The sequence below is a fragment of the Sus scrofa genome, chromosome 3 (genome assembly GCF_000003025.6).
Source record: "Sus scrofa isolate TJ Tabasco breed Duroc chromosome 3, Sscrofa11.1, whole genome shotgun sequence".
Lineage (NCBI taxonomy): Eukaryota > Metazoa > Chordata > Mammalia > Artiodactyla > Suidae > Sus > Sus scrofa.
The window spans coordinates 95,725,966-95,747,411 of NC_010445.4; the positions used below are offsets into that span (position 1 = coordinate 95,725,966).

Sequence of the window (21,446 nt, forward strand, 5' to 3'; positions counted from 1 at the left end):
CCCAGAAGATCTTGACCTGTATGGATCTGGATTTAGAATACTCTTTAGCAATAGCTATAAACTTTGGTGCTGTGTCCCAAACGTCTTTATTTTCAAAAGGGGAATTTTAAAGAGGGTGCCACTCCAGAGAAGTCAAAGTGGACCCAAAGACAGAATTGATTAAGAACATTCGCCGCTGGGTCACCAAGGAAGGAACAACAGCAACAGATGGACCAAAACAGGATTTCATTCATTATATATTCCTTCAAACAGATCACCTGACCAACTTTGTTGATTTATATTTCAATCCTAGGAATAAGGCTTGGAGAAAGGTGAAGGGAAATAAAATTAAGTCTCAATGAAATTTTTACCTCAGAAGATTCACTAGAGTTACTAACTATACACAATTGAGAATTGACTGTAAATGCTGTTCTTTTTTTTAAATACATGATGTCTATAAAATAGGACAATACGGTGGGTGGAAATGCCTTAATGAATGGAAATCTGGACAACTTTAAAGCAATGAAATGCTACGGAATTTAATGAGAAACTTTCAGAGAAAATTCTAATCCAGTGGTTCCCAAGTAAGGTCTCCAGACCAGCAGCATCAGCATCACTCAGGAATCCATCAGAAAAGCAAAGTCTCCGGCCCGCCCCAGTCTCTCCAGGGACGGAGCCCAACAATCTGTGTCGTAATAAGTTCCACAAATGATTCAAATACTAAAGTTTGAGAACTGCTGCTCCAAGTCAACACTTCTGTGTTTCTGGACTGACTTTAAAGCTGATCCCATCCTCTGGCTCTATGGATTTTGTCTGTAAATTGGCCAAAAGAAACTTATTTCAGAGTCCAAAAGGAAGACAGATTTGCCTAACTTTCAGACCCCCTATGTTGGTGACTAGCATATTCTACACTTGTTAAGGAGGACTAGTTAACTGTTTTGAGATCTTGGAATGAAAAGCACTAATTAATTTTTTTTTAGTAATTACATTTTCCATTTCAAATATCTCTGATTCTATGATTCTGACAACTGATTAACACACATGGTACCAAAACAAAGTGACAAAAAAATTAGAATTAGTTCTAATTTCATATCAGATTACATCTATGTGCCATTTGCTATGAAATCATAAAATTATTACTTTCTGTTTTTTTCTTTTACTTTTCAGACAAACTTTCGAGCATAGTGCATTCTAATAAAGGGATTTCACTATTTCTTGCTAACTTAAAATTAAAACTTCCAAAATAACGGGGTAAAAATTGTTCTGGTGTAGCATTATGGTAGCAACTTAGAGTGACTCATGTTAGGTGGTTCCAAATTCTTTTAAGAAGCCAGTATGCCAGTGTTACTAAAATCTAATAAAGGTCAGCATTCCTGCTGTGGTGAAATGGGATCGGCGGCATCTGTGGAGTGCTGGGATGCAGGATTCATCCCTGGCGGACCACAGTGGGTTAAGGATCTGGTGTAGGTCACAACTGAGGCTCAGATCTAATCCCTGGCCCAGGAACCATACGCCGTGGGGCGGACAAAAAAGAGAGAGAAACAATCTAATTAAGGTGGTGCAATAAGACTGTGGGCCTATTTTACTGATGACTATCAATGTAAGAGCCCAGATAACATCATACTGCTGATAAGAATGTAAAATGGTCCGGCCACTTTAGAAAACAGTTTGGCAGTTCCTCAAGAGCTTAAACATATTTACCAATGACCATATAAACCCAAAGGAAATGTCACAAAAACTTATACACAAATGTTCATAGCTGTATTATTCATAAGAGCCAAAAACTGGAAACAATCCAAATGTCCATCCATTGATGAACAGATAAATAAAATGTGGTATATTCATATAATGGAATATTATTCGGTCATAAAAATGAGTGATCTCTGATATATGCTAAAACATGCAAGAACCTCAAAACACTATGTTAAATAAAAGAAGCCAGAAATGAAAAACCACTTGTTATATGATTCCATTTATGTGAAATGTCCAGAATAAGCAAATCCATAGAGAGAAAGTAGATTAGTGGTTGTCTAGCACTGCTGATGGGTATACGGTTTCTTTGGGGGGTAGTGAAAATGCTCTAAAATTGATTATGATGGTTGTGCAACTCTATGAATATATTAAAGGTCGTTGAATTGCATACTTTAAGTGGGTGACATCAAGTGGGTATGTGAATTATAGCTCAATAAATTATTATTTTTAAAAATCCCAGATAACATATTATTAGAATATAGCAGCATGTAAAAACAAGAATTAAGATACCAGGGCAAATTTTTTAGAAATGCAAAGATGTTTTAATATTAGGAAACCTGCTCATATGAATTGTCATAGTTACAGGTGAAATAAGAAAAACCACTTGGGGAGTGCCTGTTGTGGCTCAGCGGGTTACAAACCTAACTAATATCCATGAGGATGCAAGTTTGATCCCTGGCCCCACTCAGTGGGTTAAGTAGCCAGTGTTGCCCTGAGCTGTGGTGTAGGTTGCAGACATGGCTTGGATTTGGTGTTGCTGTGGCTGTGGCATAGGTTGGCAGCTGCAGCTCTTATTTGACCCCTAGGCTGGGAACTTCCATATGCCACAGGTTCAGCCCTAAAAAAGAAAAAAAGAAAAAAGAAAAACAATTTCACATCTCTATACGTGCTTAAAAGACATCTGCCAAAGCTCTATATTTATTTATGATGAAATCTTTTAAAAATAGGAATAAATTAAAAAATTCCTTAAGATAAAAAATATCATTTATATTTCAACCCAAAAGCTAATGTGTACTTAATGGTTAAACACTAGAGAATTCCCAATAAAAGCCAGACTCAAAGATGTCTATTATTTAATATCATTCTGGATTTCTTATCCAATAAAATTTTACAAGAGAAAAAAATATGTTTAAGAATCAGAAAGATGTCAAAATTCTCATCATTTGCAGATGATGTGATTGTTTATTTGGAAAACTCAAGAGAGTAAGTCGACAAGGTACTAGAAATAACTTATTGAGGTGACTAAACATTTACTACACAAAACCCTATAGCTTTCTTTATAACCATACCGGTTTATTATTTGTATGTATGTATGTGTATAAAGAGCTGAAAGATCTCATATATAAAGGAAACAAAAAAGGTAGTTTCCAAAAATAAACAGAAATGAAGAATGCTTAGTGAAACACTAAAAAAGCTTAAAACATTCATTTTGAATGCTTAGTGAAACACTGAAAAAATCTTAAAAAGAACACTCCCCGTTCTTGAATAGAAGACTTAGAGTCATAAGATGTCAAGTCTTAGTGAATTAATTTATATATTTGTCAGTCACAATGAAAAGTGCCACCAGAATACAAATACCAACATGATTTTAGAATATTCTAGGAAGAAAGGATAATGGCAAGAGACTAGTTTTAACAGATATGAAAATATATTACAAACTTTAGTAGTTTACAGTTTGATAGGGCCATGAACAGACAAAGTCCACTTCTGAAAATCTGCTCTGTAGATACACTGACTTGCAAATGTGCATTTATATGTAGACACATTTCACTGCAGCATTGTTTGTAATAGCAAAATAGTGAAAACAAATCATGTCCATGATTAAAGTAAAAAATATATTTTTTTAACAATGGATTATGATAGGCCATTCTCTAAACATTTTTTTAAAGATTCCCCTTTGTCCATTTGAAAGTGAGGAAGTCCTTTGACTATTAAGACTTTTTTATTTGAGATATAACTTCCGTGATATAAATTTCTGCAAAGGAGGGACTTTTCTCTTAATACTGGAAGACATTTTCACCAAGGATGCAGCAGTCAGACATGCACACCTGGCTATCCACTGGCTAATTTTTGTGAGATTTTTGACCTTCATAAAAAGTCAGGGTTGGCCTGTCCAAAGAGTGAACACAACGTTATTCTAGAAGAAAAGTCCTTAGTTTTAATTTGCCTAAAATAGCATGCCCCCAAATTTTAAAATCTGGCTCACTTAAATACAAAAAGGAGAACGCCACTAAAATAACTGAAGCTGGACAATCTTCATCCTCGTTTCTCTAGTGCAAAACAGTAAATAGTAGGGACATGAGCCCTTCTATAAAGGGCAAGCAAATAAAAAAGGCTAGTAACAGGAAGTACACTTCGTTATTTAATTTTCCCACATCCAAGACAGCAACAGAAGAAAACAGGACTGTAGCATCTCTAGAATTCTCAGCAGTTCTTGAGATTCTGTTACCATAATTCTAGCAAAACTCACTAACAGGGATATTTTATCAGAAAATTTCTTAAAGAGAGCCCTCAGCTTCCTTATCTCAATTACCTTCTTCTAACCTTCCTCTTCAACCTGACAAAGGACAGATAAATGCCTACTCACAATGTCAGGTTGTCTACAGACACTGCATGTGCATGTCTGAGAAGAAGCCTATCCTGAAATGAAAGTCAGCTATCTGATATATAAAACTGATGTCTGAATCTCTAGAGCTCGACTTTCTTCCACTAAAATTTGTTCGGTTCCAAAAGCCTTATGGATTCATGTCTTATCCTGTTTTTCACTTATCATGTCATTTATCATGCCTTTCAAAATGTGCTCCGAATACAAATCTTAAAACCTTTCATATAACAGGGATAAAGTGTACTAATTGCTTCAGGGAATATAAAAACATATTAAGCAGAGTTCTTGCCTTCAGGAAAATTATCTGCCTCCCTTGCTAGGATGTGAACTCTGAGAAGGCATGGACTTTCTCAGTCTTGCTCATCACGGCATCTCTAGCCACCCGGAACAGTCCTTGGCAGGCAGAAGGTGATCAAAATATTTACCAAGAAATGAAAAGAATCAATGAACGTGAAAAGAGACAACACACTCTGAACAGTACAAAAATATGCCATGTTTTCCGTGGGACTATTCTAAGGCCAAAAGAAGTTAAAAAAAGGAAAAGCTGATGTGGTCTGAGAAGCCAGGAGGAAATGGTAGTTAAGCCATCCAGAAGAAGGGATATAGATGGATAAGGAAGAGGGGAACAAGACTGGCAAAGACCAAAGAGGGGGAAGGCAAACGCGTAGGAGGAGAGTGAAGAGGCTTAGGTGACCCAAGGGGAGGGCGAATGTTGGGGAGCAGTGAAAGCTATGCTGCACGAAGAGAGTGACGAAAGTGAGGGCAGGCCGTAGGAGGCCTGGGAAAGTCTGCGACTGGATCCCACTTGGTTGGGATGGACATTTTAAAATCATTTTCACAGCCCCAATTTAATCTCCCCAGGAAAACAAGCCTCAGAGAAGACATAAATCTTCACAAGCAATAGGGCAATGGAGTCAATAGCCAATCTGGGGGCCCACATAAAAGTAAAATTTGGGTTATTAAAAAATTTTAAAAGTTAGTATGAGTTCCATAGTTGAGAAAAATTAATGGTTTATCAAAGAATGGTTTGTTTGTGTTTTTTTAAAAAGTCACAGGTCTAAATTCTCTAGCAATTTTCACACAAAGATAAACTCTTTTCTTAGGTAGAAACTTACTTTTAATATCACAGCAGGGTATATTTAATCAATTTTTAAAACTATTGTCACTGTTAACTACAAACCGGAGAATGACGCCATTCACTAATTCTGGAACACCCAGAAATACACAGACATCAAAAGCTCCAAATGGTTCTTTATTAGACCGTCACAGTTTTAAAGACAGCTTCAGATAAACCTAACAATTGAGAAGCTGTAAATATCCTTGCTCTTTTACCAAACTCTAGCTATATTTAGTAGCATGATTTTCTTTGTTCAAGAGTTATTTGCTGTAACTTTCTATTTATGGTCTCAATGGCAGAATACCTTGGACATATTAGTTTAATGAATAGATGGCTGCGTGGATGGACCAACATATAAGCTATGAAATGATTGTATTAGGATCTTTAGATGTAATGGCTGCATCCTTCATATATGTGCATCCTAGATCTTCCTTAGTCAGGGCTAAAGCTTCTAGGCTTTTGCAAACACATCCCTTTCATATTTAGCAAAAATCACTCAGATTAAAATGGAAAAGAGGGAGTGACAGAGTATGGAAGGGAAGCACGTTATCCTAGGCAAGGTTGGTGGTGGTTATGAGAGCAGGAGTGGACTTACTATCAAGTAATGAAGCCTAAACACGGGAGGCCCCCTGCACAAACCCCTTCCAGGGCCCACAAGGAGCCCTAGTAATGGGTTCACATGGCTGTGTGTTTCTGTAAAATTTGCCCAAGTAAGATATAATCGAATTCATCCTCGTAAAGAGGACCCTCAAAATAAGTTTCAGGCCCCACACAACCTGGATCTGCCCAGTAGGAAGAGGCTGGCAGCAGAAGGAATGCTGGTTACTGAGCAGGCTGGCAGAGCAGAGGGAACAGGACCTTGGGGTGCCAGTCAAATTTCTGGGTGCCTTCTTGTTCTTTTTAAAAACACTTTTTCTTAGGCTCACAGTTCTCATATCATGATTTTTCCTTTCTGCTTTTAGATCTTTGCAAATGAAGTCACAGGAGACATTTAGCTGTTACAAACTTCATGTCAAGCTTTGAAGTGCTTTTTAATAGCAGAAATATTTGGCTCACATGCGGGCTTTGTAGCTATGGTAAATACCTCTTAGTTATCTGTCGCTACTGTTATCCCACACCTCCAATTTGGAGGAGAAATTCTGCATATGCATTGAGGCACTAAAAAAGAATATTGAACTATATCTTAGCTCTTTTGTGAACAGTTTCCTTTTATTCTCGCATGAAGCTAATGCTTTCATCACACGGTACTGGTTATGGGTGGGAGAGCAGTGGATAGAAGGGGAAAGCTGATTATTACATCATTGGTTGGCAGTTTACTCCTAGCTTCTTGCAGGTGAAGTGGTCAAGTAGCTCCTTAATAGGAGATCAAGGCATTTCAAGAACCGATTCATCCACCTGTTTTCTGGCAACGTGACTTAATAGACTTTGGACAAAAGGTTTACTTGGATAAAAGAGAAGAAACTGACCACAATTAATATGAGATAAAGACAGATAAAAAAACAACCCCTCATCTTGAAGGTTCCTATGTGACTGCTGACATATCGACTATATGTCCAGGTATATCTCAGAACAACATATTTAGAAATAGCCTTTTTGAAGAACAAGAAATAGAAACAAAGGCACTTTGAGATGAGATTGGCGGCACTCAGGGTGGTATGGCCGTAGGCGACAAAGGCATTTGGGATCAATCCTCTGCTGAACAATGGCATTTTGCTTCTTTACGTAACTTATTTTAAGAAGAGACGATGGAAAATACTAGTGCATTCCATAACTTAAACACTTGACATTTTTATTCCTCAAAAATGCAACATTTTAGAATTCTAGATATGTTTATTAATTAGTGATTATTAACACCCAGTAAACAACATTATGTCTTGTAAAAACACAATCTCTCTTCACAGCATGATACTGAAATCTATTATTCCCTGATTCCATATGCTGAAATACACTCAAATGGTCACAAATGACCTTAAGCGTTAAATAAATGTAAATGAGGACAACACAGAAAATGTGCTTTTGATTGATAACTAAAAGACCAGGTTGAAAATCACGTCCCAAAATAAAGTCTTCCACAGAAGGGTATGGCAGTCTTCACTGCGGAGTAAAAGCTGTTCAGAGAATGAAGGATACCCAGGTAACGGATGGCTCTTTCTCCAGACCTGCTGGAGGTTTTCTAGGAAACAGAACCAGTTTGTTTTTTTATCTAAGAAACCCAGAACATCCTGCCCGCTGTGCCCTCAGCCTACTCTGAACACTCCAGTGCCAGATAAAAATACATCTGTGGACACTTCATTACCTTCATCCGCTAATAGAAGAGAGAGAGAAAAAAAGAGATTGCTACTCCATCTCCTCATTGCAGTATGTGGCCCACTTTCATTTTTAAGCATTGTTGCGATTCATTCACCTTTATTTTCACCCAAACTTTGGGTGGAGGAAAGCATTCTCAAACACAGAGGAAACTCAAAATATCAAAATATGACAGACGAACAGTAATAAATAATAATTAAAACTTAGACTGTCTTTCCAACAATGTATGTGGTTAAGCATATACTGGAAAAATGAAGAAATATAGATATTTCACATGAAAACTACTGAATGATTAGTTCATTCCTCTAGGCCTGTACTGACAGAGCAAAAATAAAATATAGCATCACAGAAAACACCATGGTTTCAGTTGAGAGTAAACAATTCTCCTAACTGATAAGAACGAACAGAATCCAAAAGGGAATGAATACCTAGACTATTTGAAAATCATGCAACCGGGCAGAGTTTCTCTATCTTGGCACGTTGGGCACTTGACCTTTGGGGCCAGACCGTTCTTTGTTGGAGGAAGGAGGCTGCCCAGTGCATTGTAGGAGGCCTCACGGCATCCCTGGCCTCTATCCACTAGATGCCAGTAGCAACCGCCTTGCCCTAGTTATGATAATGAAAAAGACCGCTGGCGTGAAACTGCTCCCTCCCCTGGGTTGAGAACCACTGGAATGGAGCCTTTCTTAAGAAGGGCCCAGGCTAGGCTTCTCCCAGCCTCATACTGCACCCTCTCAACCCTAAAATTATTCCCAACCCAGTGCTTAGCATACTTACCTTTAGTTTCTCTCATCTATTAATTGTACATAATGAAAATGCCTTCTTGCTTCACTATGGGTTCTCATGAGCATTAAATAAGGTCCTTTTAAAGTACTTAAGACAGTGCCTGGCCCACAATAAGTGCTTAATAAATGTCAGCTATTATTAGTTTTAATCATCATCCATAGTCCAGAGAAAACCAGTTTCAACCAGTGTTTTAATACAAAAAGACATCTTACCAGCATGATATGTTCCCAGTCTTAAACACACCAGCCTTCTGATTCCTTGCGATGATGTCTCTCACATCTACAGGACATGGTTAAGAAAGCTTCTGCAATGATTGTCGACTGAATACCTCCCCCCCAAAGAGGCCCACAAACACCATGATATTCTTATCATACATGGAATCAGCATGGTGAAAAGCGTGGTAGGGTGTGAGGCAGGAGGAGGAGGGTCTATCCCTGGTTCTGCCACCCAGTGTTGAATTACCTGCCACAGGCAAGCTCTTTTAATTTCCTGGACTGCAGTTTTGTCACCTGTGAAATGCATTCAGGGAGTATGTTGGCAAGGCCCAGGGTGACGGGCACTGGTGGGGGAGGTGACTCTTCCATAGGTAGCAGGCCCCAGTTGCCTAAAAGAGCTGGGGATCCAAAGCTAAGCCTCTTTCAGTCCGTGGGGAGGGCGATGGCAGTCTTCCGAGACTCCCCAAGTTGAAGTATTTCCTAAATGCCAGTAGGGAGAGTGAGGATGAATGGCAGGGAAAGACTTGGGGGTAAGTGAGAAGAGAAAGATGGAGAAAAGCTTGGAGAACTTTTGAGAGGAAACTAATTACCGAAGAAGAAAGTCAATCCAGTGAAAAGCTCCTTGAAGAACTGTCTTTCTGGACTCAGGGTCTGGCCTTTGGCCATGTGCTGGCATGTAAGGACTTGTACAAAAGGAGCCATGTCTATTGAAGCCGTGTTTTGAGGAGCTGGCCCATCACATCATACAGCGCCGTGTTCATGAGGGCTCGGGGAAAACTCGTGTCAGTTGCAACACTGGGAAAAGCTGGATTTCAGACCAACTAGTTTTGCTTCAGCTTCTGGACACTCTAAGTCTAACAGCTCCTCTTTCTCTTTTTGCTCTAGTTCCTATGCAACTCGGTGCCCATGTCTGACCTAAGCTGAACAACCACAAGGACCCCTACCTTTTCTGTACTGGTCCTATTCCTGGCTTCATGATGTTTTCCTGGCTTTCTACTGTCTGATGGCCCTCGCTTTCTCATTTATGTTATATGGTGTATTCTATGTGTCACTGTACGAAGCCTCAAAAATCCCTCTTTTGGAATAAGGCAAGGTTTAAATAAACAAGAAATAAAATAATGCCAGTGAGGGCTGCAAGCTGAACTAAATTGGGCCCATGGGGAGGACACCAAGCAGACAAGCGATGTTCCCCTATTGCTCAGAAAAACAGATTTCCTGAACGCTCGAAGCAAGCATTGGCCAAGATCTCCCTGCAAGAACAGAGCCGCAGGACTTTTTAACCTAAATCTCTGCTTGAAACACCAGGCACACCCATTTCTTCTCTGAGTGAATAAGCAGGTACTGTGATAGCTTTCTTCCCCCGGGAGTGGGTAGGAAAAATCAATTAGGTCTCCTAATGAAGGGCTTTGTTGAGGTTTACAAAAGTGCTATAATGCAGACTTTTTTTTTTTTTTTTTTCCTGGGTGAACTTTCTGTATGCAAATTAAATACCGTTAAATTACATTCATTAAAAAAATAAAAGAGACTAATTTGCCTACTTGTTTTGATTAGCTAAAATGACACATCGGCCTACAGTTTTGTCTATTTCAGGAAGAAGGTATTTCAGGAAACTCTTCTAAATGAAATGTCTTGTAGAAAAGGACAGCTGACATCTTTATTTTGAGAGCGAAATCAGTAAAGAGTCAACTGACAACTGGTTTTGATTAAGCTCCCCCACACTCTGGCCACACCCTACTCGCCGTTTCCATGACATCCAGCCACATGCCATAATGGGCCCGGTACACCTGTAGCGTCATGTGAGTACATGACTAATCTATCAAGCAAAACATATTATTTTGTTAGTGGAGGTAATACTTTTTATAAAATAGTCACAGGGAAGTTAAATTATATAACTCAGAAAACCTATTAATAATTTTTAGTAAACATCTTAACACTATATACTTTCATACAATTTATAAACCTGTGACTCCAGGTGGTCAGGCTGAAGCAAGCATAGGTATTTATATTCCAGGAGCAATTTTTTTAATAAAAAAAACCCTCACAGCAGTCTATAGGCTGCTTTATTTTTAGAACTGAGAAGGAAATATATTTTGTGGTTTATGAGGGTTTTTTAAAATATTAAAACAAGGACAAAGAGGAAAAATGGCAATAGTGTATTAAAATATTGCCTTAAGAGATAGATTCTATATTCTGCTCCCCGCCCTTTAGGTCAGATTTTGAGGTGGTTCCTCTGGTTGGCACTGTGTGCAATAATAGATTTTATCATTCTTCTGTGTCACTTCAGGGTAATAAAGGAAATTCAATCAAATCGGGTCAATATGTCCAGGATAGTGTTCAACAGCATGGACCAAATCCTATTCTCTGAAAGCACCCACCTTCTGGAAGACTTCAGTGGGAGGTGCTGGGTGCAAAGAAACCCTTAATGTGATTTCTGATTAAATAGATATAGAGCAATCACCTTCAATCTCCTAGTCTGGGCAACTGGACTTCCAGAGCTATAGGACATATACTTGTGGCTAAAAGAAAGCAGGATTCTATAACTAGATTTTCTCTTCAAATAAAGCGTGGGGCTCTGTCTTAATCTTGACTTTTTATCCTTAAAAAATACATATTGTATATATTGTATAACAATAGCTATTTAAACAAGTAATACATACGTTATGCATAGGGAGATACTTAAGCTAACGATATGCAAATCTTGTTTAAAATATTAGCCTCCTCTTGCAATTAGTGGTTATTATATTTATCAGTAGTTGTATATACATTTTGAGAGTTGGCGTTGTTCTTCAAATATGAAAATATTTAAAAAATAGTAACGGTGTGATTCACAAAGTGTTACGTTCTTGGTTTATGCTACCTTTATTGTCATTGGACCAGCAAAGGTGAGGGTAAGAAGCTATGAATTGATAAAATAAATCCTGTTCATTTTGAACTCTAAAGGTTTAAAAAAATGCTTGATATGGCAATATTTGTGAAGTTAAAGGCTTCAAAATATTTTTAAAATTTGCTTATTACTCTTATGACTTGAGAGTACGATGTAGCAGTGCTCTGAACTCTGTTACCAATGCCAACTGTTACATTTATGGATGAAAAGCCTTTTCCTCCAGTCAAGATGACACTCACCAAATCATTCTAGTTCTTGATGAAACAGAATGGTTTAAGGGGGGGTAGAGGGGAAGCTATGAAATCAAATGAACCTGGCATCTAGTGCTGGTTCTGATACTTAGTGGCTGTGTGAATTGGGGTAAATTAACTTCTCTGAGGTCCATCTCAAGAATAGGAATAACGTCCATATTTTATAGGCTTAATGGAGTACCACATAGGATGATCCTGACACACAGCAGGTCCCTAAATCATGTCAATTCATTATCTTTTTCAATAATTCAGGCCAAAGCTTTGGAAGGATGAGAGGCTGGTGATAGTGATTAAAGAAGGGTTTGGCAGTTAAGGCTTTATAGTTTTTCCTTGTTGCTCAAAACTAATTACGTGAACCTTTTTATTATAGAACTTCAATAACTGGAAAGAATCAAAGAACTTCTGCCCTGCAGATTTGCAGTGTCTTTCACATGTATGGATGTGCTCTTGCTAAGGTATAGTCTGTGTCCTTCAAGAAGAGGGACTTGTTCTGTCTTGTACATTGTGGTATCTTTAGCACTTGAAATGGCATGCAGTTAACAGTGGTTTAATTCACTTTAATTCATTAATTAATTAGCTCAACTTATTAGTAAATTTAAATTCAATTTTCAAAGCTATTTGTTGAGCTTCTACCCAATGTGTGGCACACAGAGTCCATTTTGGAACTATCCAGCAAACAGAAGAACAGCTGACCTTGACACTGGAGGAAGGGCCATGGACCCAGGATGATGGATTGGCATTCCCAAGGTCTCAACCATCCATGGCACAGGCTGCGCAGTCCAAATGAAACTTAGTTTATCAATTATTCAAGTCAGAGACTCTGTCAAATAAAATAACCTTAAAGCCAGGGGTCTCTTCTTTAAAAGAAGATCTAACTTTTGGAGAGTCCTATGCTCAAGATCATGATCCAGACTGTGCAAACTGGGGGGGATAAGATGCTTGAGTCAGGAACCTGAGACTGGGTCATCAAGCATCGCCATAATCTGCAGATAACCTGCTTGGCGTTTACTAAGGATGGGTCAAGGCAGGGTACTTGCGTTGGGCGAATTAGTGAGTGTACCAGAGAGGGCTGCTCACCTTATATGTAGTGTACTTTTATTCATTATGATTTGGAAGAGGCTTGGCATCAAGAAGAAATCAGTATACCATTTCTGTCCCCTGGTCTTGTGTCATTGTCAACACCAGCTATGGACTTTATTGAGTAATTATTACTGGGGAGGACTTGGAGATTTCTTTCTTTATTACACGAAAAGGGAGGTGCCAAGAAAAGGGAACGTGTTTCAGACTATTTTAGGATAAATTCAAGAACTGGATGAACTAAATGACCCCAGTTCCAATTTATCCTTTGTTCCCTTTGGCTACAGAGAAAATGACACCTGAAGGGAAAGGCAGCTCTCAGGTAGCGGGGTTCTGGGTTAGACCCAACAGTGCAGTTTAAGGACGACAGAGAACTTTGGAGACATGTACCCATGAGTCTGAGAAAATATTTAGGACTTACAACATTCCCTTATACCCCAAATCTTAATCTCTTTTCTGACATCTCTGTTTAATAAATCTCAGATTCACATCTAGCTTGCCAGGTTCAAGGTAGAGAGCACTGGAAGACACAGCCAAACCCTTTTGATATATTTTAGGGAGACAATAAATAACCTTATAACTGGTTGATATGCTGCTATGTCATAAAGATTCAGAATGTATGCATTCATTGACTCATCTATTTTAAAAATAGAAAGACGATAAAAAGGAAATATCAGAAAATGCTATTTTTTTTTAAAGGTAAAAATCAGAATCTTGGAAGCCTAAGAGACTAGGAAGTAAGACTCAGTTGGATTCATTAAACTCAGATGCCTAGAACAAGAAAAATAATTTTTTAAATGATGAGAATAATATACAGGCCAATACTCAGATGTGATGTGTGACTGCCAGGTCGATTTTCAATTACATTTCACTGATGTATTCATTTGTTTCTTAATGTGCTCATCTTGCCCATTAAGAATAATTAGCAGCTTTGCTTAGAGATTTTCTGGCTTCTGGCAATGCTTCTCCCTCTTTTTTGTTGACATCCACTTTTACTTTTTAGAAAGTAATTTTTGGATAATATCCTACAACTGCTATATAATTTAGGCTTCCTAAAATTTTAAAGGAAAGATGTAAACAGTAATTTTTAAATGAGTTTGTTTCAATCTATATGCATCAACAGTATGTGATTCAGTGAATTAGTTATTCTTACAGAAAGTGGGCACACAAATAGAAAAAAATATATATTTCATTTATATTAACCTCACTGAGTAAAACAGCTTACGGGGCAAATGCCAGTTGTAAGCTCTGTTAGCAAATCAAGAATAACATTAGTATTGAAAGCAGGAAAAACACATTGCCAATTTTTCAGGCTTTATGCGTGCTTTTTTCTCTTAATTAAAAAAATTAGATCTAGTTACAACAGAAAAAGGCACACAAACATAGGACGACTGCATGATAAAAACCGAACTCCATCAGGAAAGTCCTAAGAGATGAAATAAAACACACGACCAGTTTTGGTCTGCATCCTGAAAGGACCTACTTTATCTACATTGTAAAGTTCTTCCCCTCCTGCCCTTTGGCACCCCGCTATATTAAACCCATTGTAAAACCCAGCACAATAAAGCACTCTCAGGGCTGAGCTTCTGAGGACCAAATGTTAAAAATCCATTTTCTTGGGAGGGGGCTGTACCAATCATTTCTTTGAAAGGCCGGCAGAGTGAATACAGAATCTGAGATTTCCTCTCTAATTTCAAGAGCTGGCATGACATCTTTGCTGTTTAAAGCAAAGGTGCATTAATTAATGACATTAGCATTGCTTCCCTTCTTTGGAAGCTCTGTGTTTTAGCTCAACAATAATTCCAGTACAATTAAATGTATATACTGACCACAGATACTTCTCATAGTTTGATAGAAGTTCTAATTGGTTTCCAATGCTATTCAACAAGATACCTGCTGACTTGAGGAAAACCTCAGGTTGCTGGGCCCAATCTGAGAGTTTCTGTGGCCAGAATGGCCTTCTCTTTCCCAATAATCCTGTTTTATTTTACCCCCAAAAAGCATCCGATGGGGCTGAGCCAGCATACCTGACTTCCTGTTGCTCTCTGTTCCCTGACATGTGGAGGAGGAGCAGAGTGAAATGATACAGTGCATGGAGGAACTCAGAATAAAGCAGAGTGAATGAAACAACATCAGCTCATCTTCAGGAATATTTTGAGAAACTTGCGACAGTCTGAAGATCATGATTAAAATCCTGCATTTTAAACAAGGAAGCACCTTTTGTGATCTCTTTCCCTTGTGTGAAAGGCCGAGATTGTGATTGGCTGTTTTTCCTTCCTGATTTTTTTTTTTTTTTTTAAGTCTGTCAGGCAATTAGCTGGGTGGGGCTCTGTAGAGCACACAAGTGCTGCTGAACAATATTAGCTACTGTGCTTCTGGTACCTCCTCTCTCCTGTTTGAGCAGCCTGATAGAGCTGCTGCAAATTTTATTTTCCAAAAATTATACGGCAGAGGTAGAAAAAGGAAATCGAAAATAGGCTTTAGGTAAGATGTAAGCATCTTACCAAAATCAAAAGTGCTTTGGTATTGCAGGGGCCTCAAATTCAAATAAGTAGATTGCCTCTTTCATAAAGTAAATGGAAGGCACACCAAAAAAAATCCAAAGCAAATATATCCTCCACTGTTCCTCTCAATTTCTAACGGCGGTTAACTGCCCCTGAACAAATCGGCTCGATTGCTAAAGTAGCCACAAATTATGCTTGCTTTCTTAGTTAGAGTACAGTTCAATTTTCATGAACTCTGTGTACATATTAGTAAAGCATAATCTAATAGAATGGGGTTTGGACTGTAATAGCACAGAAGAGAAAAACAGATAGCTTCCATAATCCGAAATAAAAGGAAATAATGAAAAACTGATAGCTCTTTCCAGCGGGGAGATATAGGGGACTCCTCAGGAATTAGAGTAGGCACAATATTACATGGTCCACGCGTACAGTATCAAACAGAAGAAAGGTAATAATGGACATGAAGCTGGAAGTGAATTTTTGCAAGCAATAGCCAATATAATACATGTTCCATCATTTACTTTACACTGACAAATTTCAGTGGACAGAAAAGGACAAGAATGCTTGGAAATGATTATGAAACAAATGTTCTTATTGCCTTGAGTGGGTCACAAATCATAAGCTTTTGATGAGACGTGACTATAAAAATCCATTGAAAAAAATTTTTTTAAAAACCCCACTTCGTTGTATCCAATGGATCCCATATATTTCTACTTTTTCTTAATTACTTATCATGTGTGTGTGGGGGGGACTCTTTTTTAATACCCCATGCTGTCTTTCTTTATATCAATTGTTACTCAGCCGGGGAAAAGGAATGAGCACAACAAACCCGTTTTCTATCTGAATAAGGATACTTCTGATGGCCTTTTCATTCCCATCAGTTAACAGAACTTCTTTGACATCTGCAGAAATAGCAACCTGAAAAAAAAAAAAAAAAAAAAAAAAGGGAGCACAGCAAACAATGAGCAAATATGCTTGTCTGTGTGGAAGTGAAGACAGGAGTGACAAGCCTTCAGTATCATGCTTCCTCACCTATTTCTCTGTAACAATCTTCAATCTTTTTTCATTTTATGTCTGCATTATTTTAATCATTCAATCAAATCAGTCAATACTTTTATCATTCCATTTGCGGGAGCCTCTATCTTGCTATCATTCTGTTCGGTAATTGCATTGTGACAGCGGATGATGGTATTCTGAGAGGCTTTCATTTGTGGGCTTCTGTTTATCTAGTAGAGCCATCATACAAGGCTGTCACTCTGCCTTTCAGCTTGCTTCTGTCTGACTGCCTGATGCCCTTCATATAACTTTGCATTGCAGGCAGATGGCTTTGTGAGGGTAATTTTTTTGTGAGCTTTGACATGCTCGCACATTGGGCTGTAACCCTGACACATTGTGTAAGAGCGACAGGTTTGTCAAATGCCAATCAGTGTAACAATATGCTTTTATTTGTAGAGACATAAAAACTTGTCTAATGCACTGTGCTGCTACATAATATCTCCTGAATACATGACTCAGAACCCAGAGAATGGGGAACGACGTTCCTGAATGGCCAATCTAATTCAAAAGAATCTAATTACTGAGCGCTCTGGATCATGTTTGTTGGTGTAATAATGCAGGCAAAACATTAGCAGCTATATCATGGTGCTCCAACTGTGATTCGCCGGGCTATTCCTGTATCTTAGCAAATGGGACTCTAATCTGAAAAAAAAAAAAAAAAAAAAAGAAAGAAAAAAGAAAAAAAAACGCTTTCGCTATGGCAAAGACAGACCGTGCGAGGCCTGGAATGTCACAACAAGCGATATTGACTACACTGAGGTAAAATGTTTCTGCTCATCGAGGCAACCCTAAAATCAATATGATCCGAAAGTAAGTCAATCTAGAAGGTCTCTCAAGACCCGGCAGCTTGACCGCAGCTGACGCTGTTGACGGTTCTCTGACCCAGCAGTTGGAGGCCCTGGAACATTTTTCCTTTTGTTCCTCCCTCTGAATGGGATTGGAATTGAGAAAAGACCTACCATGAGCCCAGCCAAGCATGTCATGCCACCCCCTAGCTCACACACAGCAAGGTCCCTGAAAGAGAGAAAAGAAATGGTAGAACCCATACAAATTAGATGAAAATGGTCCGAGAGATATATATGTTACAAGAACAAATTGCCATCTGCAGTAAGAACGGCGCTACCAGGAAGTGGTAGAGACATGACGAGGCTACCTCATGTCGTTTTGCGTTTTAAAAATAATTATGAAATAGAAAAGTCACAAAGCAGGCAAATCAGTGGGGGTTCCCTCATTAGTGTTCACTGCAACATTACCACCGCTGAGCTGAAAAATCTGAGAAGGTTCTCTTTTTTTCCCTTGTCAATGGCGCTGTCTTTTAGAACTAAACTAGCTAGAGTAGCGAAAGATAATTGTTAGGAAAGGATAACACTGTTAATCCACATTCATTCCTTCAAAAACAGTTAGACAAGTAAATGAAGACTATATGTGAGTGTGTATATACCTAGATTATAGGCACATACACACAACACACACACAAATACATGCAATCTTGAATTTAAAAAAAAAAATCTAAAACAAACGGAAATATTTTGGAAAGCTGAACCACCCCCATGAAGAACAATGACACAAAGAGCATTTAGCAATTAACACTTAAATCACAACTGACCCCAACACAACACAGGGAATCAACAATGCGGAGACATAATATGGTTAAGCCAGCAAACCCGGGCTCTAGTAATGACCGGGCTCTGACTCCACTGCTCAGAAGTAAAGCGGCTGAGTTAAAGCTGACAATCTGGGGTGGCACTCTGCACTTACCTTCCCCTTTGTGCCTAAATATCAGCCCTCAACGTGTGACATTCTTGCCCTGGCCCACTGCTTGCTGATTGGAGCTCCAGGCAAGCTTCAGCACAGAGAGATGAGCAAATGCCAGACTTCTAGGGCAGCTCTGCAGCCCAGTTCAGTACTGCCCTGTTCTTACTTTATACGCTTAGACTCTTAAGAGATTGTTTCTTCTTCCCACTTTGGGAAGTTGATTTCCTCAAGAGGAGGAAATGAGAGAGAGAGGGAGAGAGAGAGAGAATGAATCAAGGGAAGTAGAGGCAAAAAGACAGGGAAGAGGAGGAAAAGAAGCCAAGCAGACATTCATATTCCAAAATACACTTAATGAGTATTTAGTTGTTCAAAGCAATTATAGCCTGGTTGGTATATACGGATGCATAGAGTTTCAAAAGCTACACATTATTGACCCAATACAGTGTAAGTACAGTGTTAAAACACACGCCCAATCTTATAAGTATATATTGTTAAAATGATCACTAATGGCTTGTCTGGAATCATGATGGGCTATTCAGGAAGCATGTAGTGGATGGCATTTATAAAATGAGACTTGTAATGAAAAAGCCCATATTTTGGGGATCGACCAAACATCTTCAGCATTTTCAAATAAAAGGAGTTTTCCCTTTTTCCTAAATTCCATTTATGGGTTTAATCTATACTACACATCGACAGTTTGAAGACATTTATTTCCATAGCATGAATCTCTAAGAGTAATTTAGAGTTTACGAATACATGTTGTTAGGTACATAAAATACCATTACAATCAGGGGTGGGATGGCATCTTTAAATAATAACTGTGGGGTATTTACTTATCAAATATTCCGTAGTGACTTCCCCAGCAGAAGTTTAAAGAATGTCTTTATTGGCTTTTGTTTCGTTTTTTTTTTGACCTTCACAATCAGTAAAGATTGATTGGAGCTTCACTTTTGTTTCCCCCAAATCAAAGTGAAATAAAATGCCTTGAGTGGAAATCAAAAGCCTTTGACATACAGTAAAAAGCTTGCTGTGCAATATTAGTACCCAAAGGCAATTCAGATTTCTTTTGCAGAAGCAACATGTTTTCACCACGACCTTTTTTCCCTTTTCCTTCCCTTGTTTCCTTCTTCCTTTCTTTCTTATATATTTTTTAAAAACAATTTCATTTGAAGAATGCAGTCATGAAACTCTTTAATATGAAGATATAATACCCATAGTGGGCTAAACAAAATTTTAAGTGCAGCTTTGTACCTGAATACATTACTGTGCTTGAGGCAGTAGTAAGCCAAAACCTCTTCAGCCGGCCAGATGCCTGGAAAACACAAGAGGATAAAGACTTTGATTACAGAAGTTTCTTATAAACACTCTCTACAGTCATTCTCTTAAGAAACGGCTTTTAAAAATAATGTTCAGTACAAGCTATTTCAACTTGAATCAAAGTAACCATAATTATTGCTAGTAACATGTCATATCACATGAGTTTCTTTTGTTGTTGGTTATAACTCTTTTCCTGAAAACAGTAAAATATCCAAAATAACTTTAGATTTTAATCACAATGAAACAGCAAAAATAGTAACGACCAAAATTACAAATAACAAAAGTTAAATTTTAATGGTATTTCAAGTAGATCTTACTCTTGCAATATGAATCTTTTTTTTTTTTTTTTTTGGCCAATTCATAAGTACCATTGAAAGACCTACTATATATGCAGCCCATATTAGGCAAAAATAAATGGAAAAATCACTTGCAGGAGCAAATAAAACTACTGAGGTCATTATACTTTTTTGCTTGATTCCATACTAAGGTTTTTTTTTTTTTTAAATATGCATACTTATTTACTTTCTTCAATTAAAAATTAAACTGGTGTTAAAATTGAGAAATTTACATCTCACCAACTTTAGTGTGTCTTTAAATTTAACAACAATCCTACCCACTAAATTCCATGGAGGGGCATTTTCTAAAATCATCATCTGTAAATCATTTATGTAGAAGACTTACATAGTTTTCATGAATGAATATGAATTGCTTAAAGAGAAGCTAGACATACTTGGAAATAACACTTGGAAATAACGATGTCTAGTGGTTATCACAGGATAGTAGGATTATGAGTGCTTTTAATTTTTTCTTTACACTGGCATTTTCCTTAATTTTTACAATGAATATGTATCACTCCTATGATCAGAATAAACCATACCTTTATAAAAATTATGTTTTCCCCAAGTGGTCAGACTTAAAGATTAGCCAGGGCACCAGGCATCTTGCACTGCCTGGGGCTGAGAACGCCAGGCAGTCATGGGAAAGAGCACTGAATGTCTGCTGCCTTAGCACCAAGCACTCTTCTAACGGGTCCTGATGCAAACGTGAAACACCTAATGAGACTTAATTTTCTTCTCCCAGGTGTATCTCCAGCTTTAAGAAGTAAGAAATACAAACGTTTCAGAGAAGATGACGTCAAAGAAATGGAAAGAAAAATCCTAAAAGAATCTATGGATAAACATATGAACAGCAAAGAAATGACTCTCTAGAGCATTTGTTTCAGGAAAATCCAATCAAGTGTACTCACTGGCTCAGTTACCCTGGCATTTCTGGTAGAAACGATAGTTTAACGGAGTAACAAAGTAAACCATCAAGAAGTCTCTGGAGTCATATTTAGAAGGAAAGTCAGAGAGGTAGTGGAATATAGCATTTAGATCACAGATAGTTAAGTACCAGACTCATTGGGCTCCAGCCCCAGCTGTGCATTCCCTCGCTGAGTGACTTTGGATAGGTTACTTAACCTCTCTGTGCCTCGGTTCCGTCTGTGTAAAAATAGCATAATTGTGGTATCAACGTCATAGAATTGCTGTGAGGGTTAAATGAGTAAAGGCTATGAAATGTATTTAGAACAGTTTCTAACTCATAACAAGCTCAAAGGAAAGTTAGTTGTTGTTAATGTTGTTCTTTGCAAAGGGGGGTAAAATTGTAGAAGAGAGAATCTATGAGCCCCAAATAATCATCCTAATAACCGGACCACATGGAGAAACTTTCTGACCTGCTCCTAATCAGGAGCTATGGCATGACCCCCAAGTCCCAATATCTGGCATACTCCCCACAAAAAGAACCCTATAAAGACTAAAACGCTTAATAAAATCCTCTGAAGGAAGAGCCCAAGACAGTGT

At 38.2% G+C, this 21,446-nt stretch overlaps 1 protein-coding gene across 3 annotated transcripts in view; it reads right to left on the minus strand.

Moving 5' to 3' along the window:
- Positions 1–21,446, minus strand: part of CAMKMT (calmodulin-lysine N-methyltransferase) — a 403,629-nt gene that overhangs the window by 37,566 nt on the left and 344,617 nt on the right. For 2 of the 3 annotated variants that reach the window (XM_021088302.1, XM_021088301.1), the window contains exons 4-7: positions 19,540–19,600; positions 17,493–17,547; positions 16,332–16,395; positions 8,759–8,825 (exon numbers count right to left, since the gene is read on the minus strand). In XM_021088302.1, the coding sequence (XP_020943961.1) occupies positions 8,759–8,825; positions 16,332–16,395; positions 17,493–17,547; positions 19,540–19,600 (247 nt within the window). The remainder of the gene's footprint in view (positions 1–8,758; positions 8,826–16,331; positions 16,396–17,492; positions 17,548–19,539; positions 19,601–21,446) is intronic. The other variant, XM_021088303.1, reaches the window with a different exon arrangement.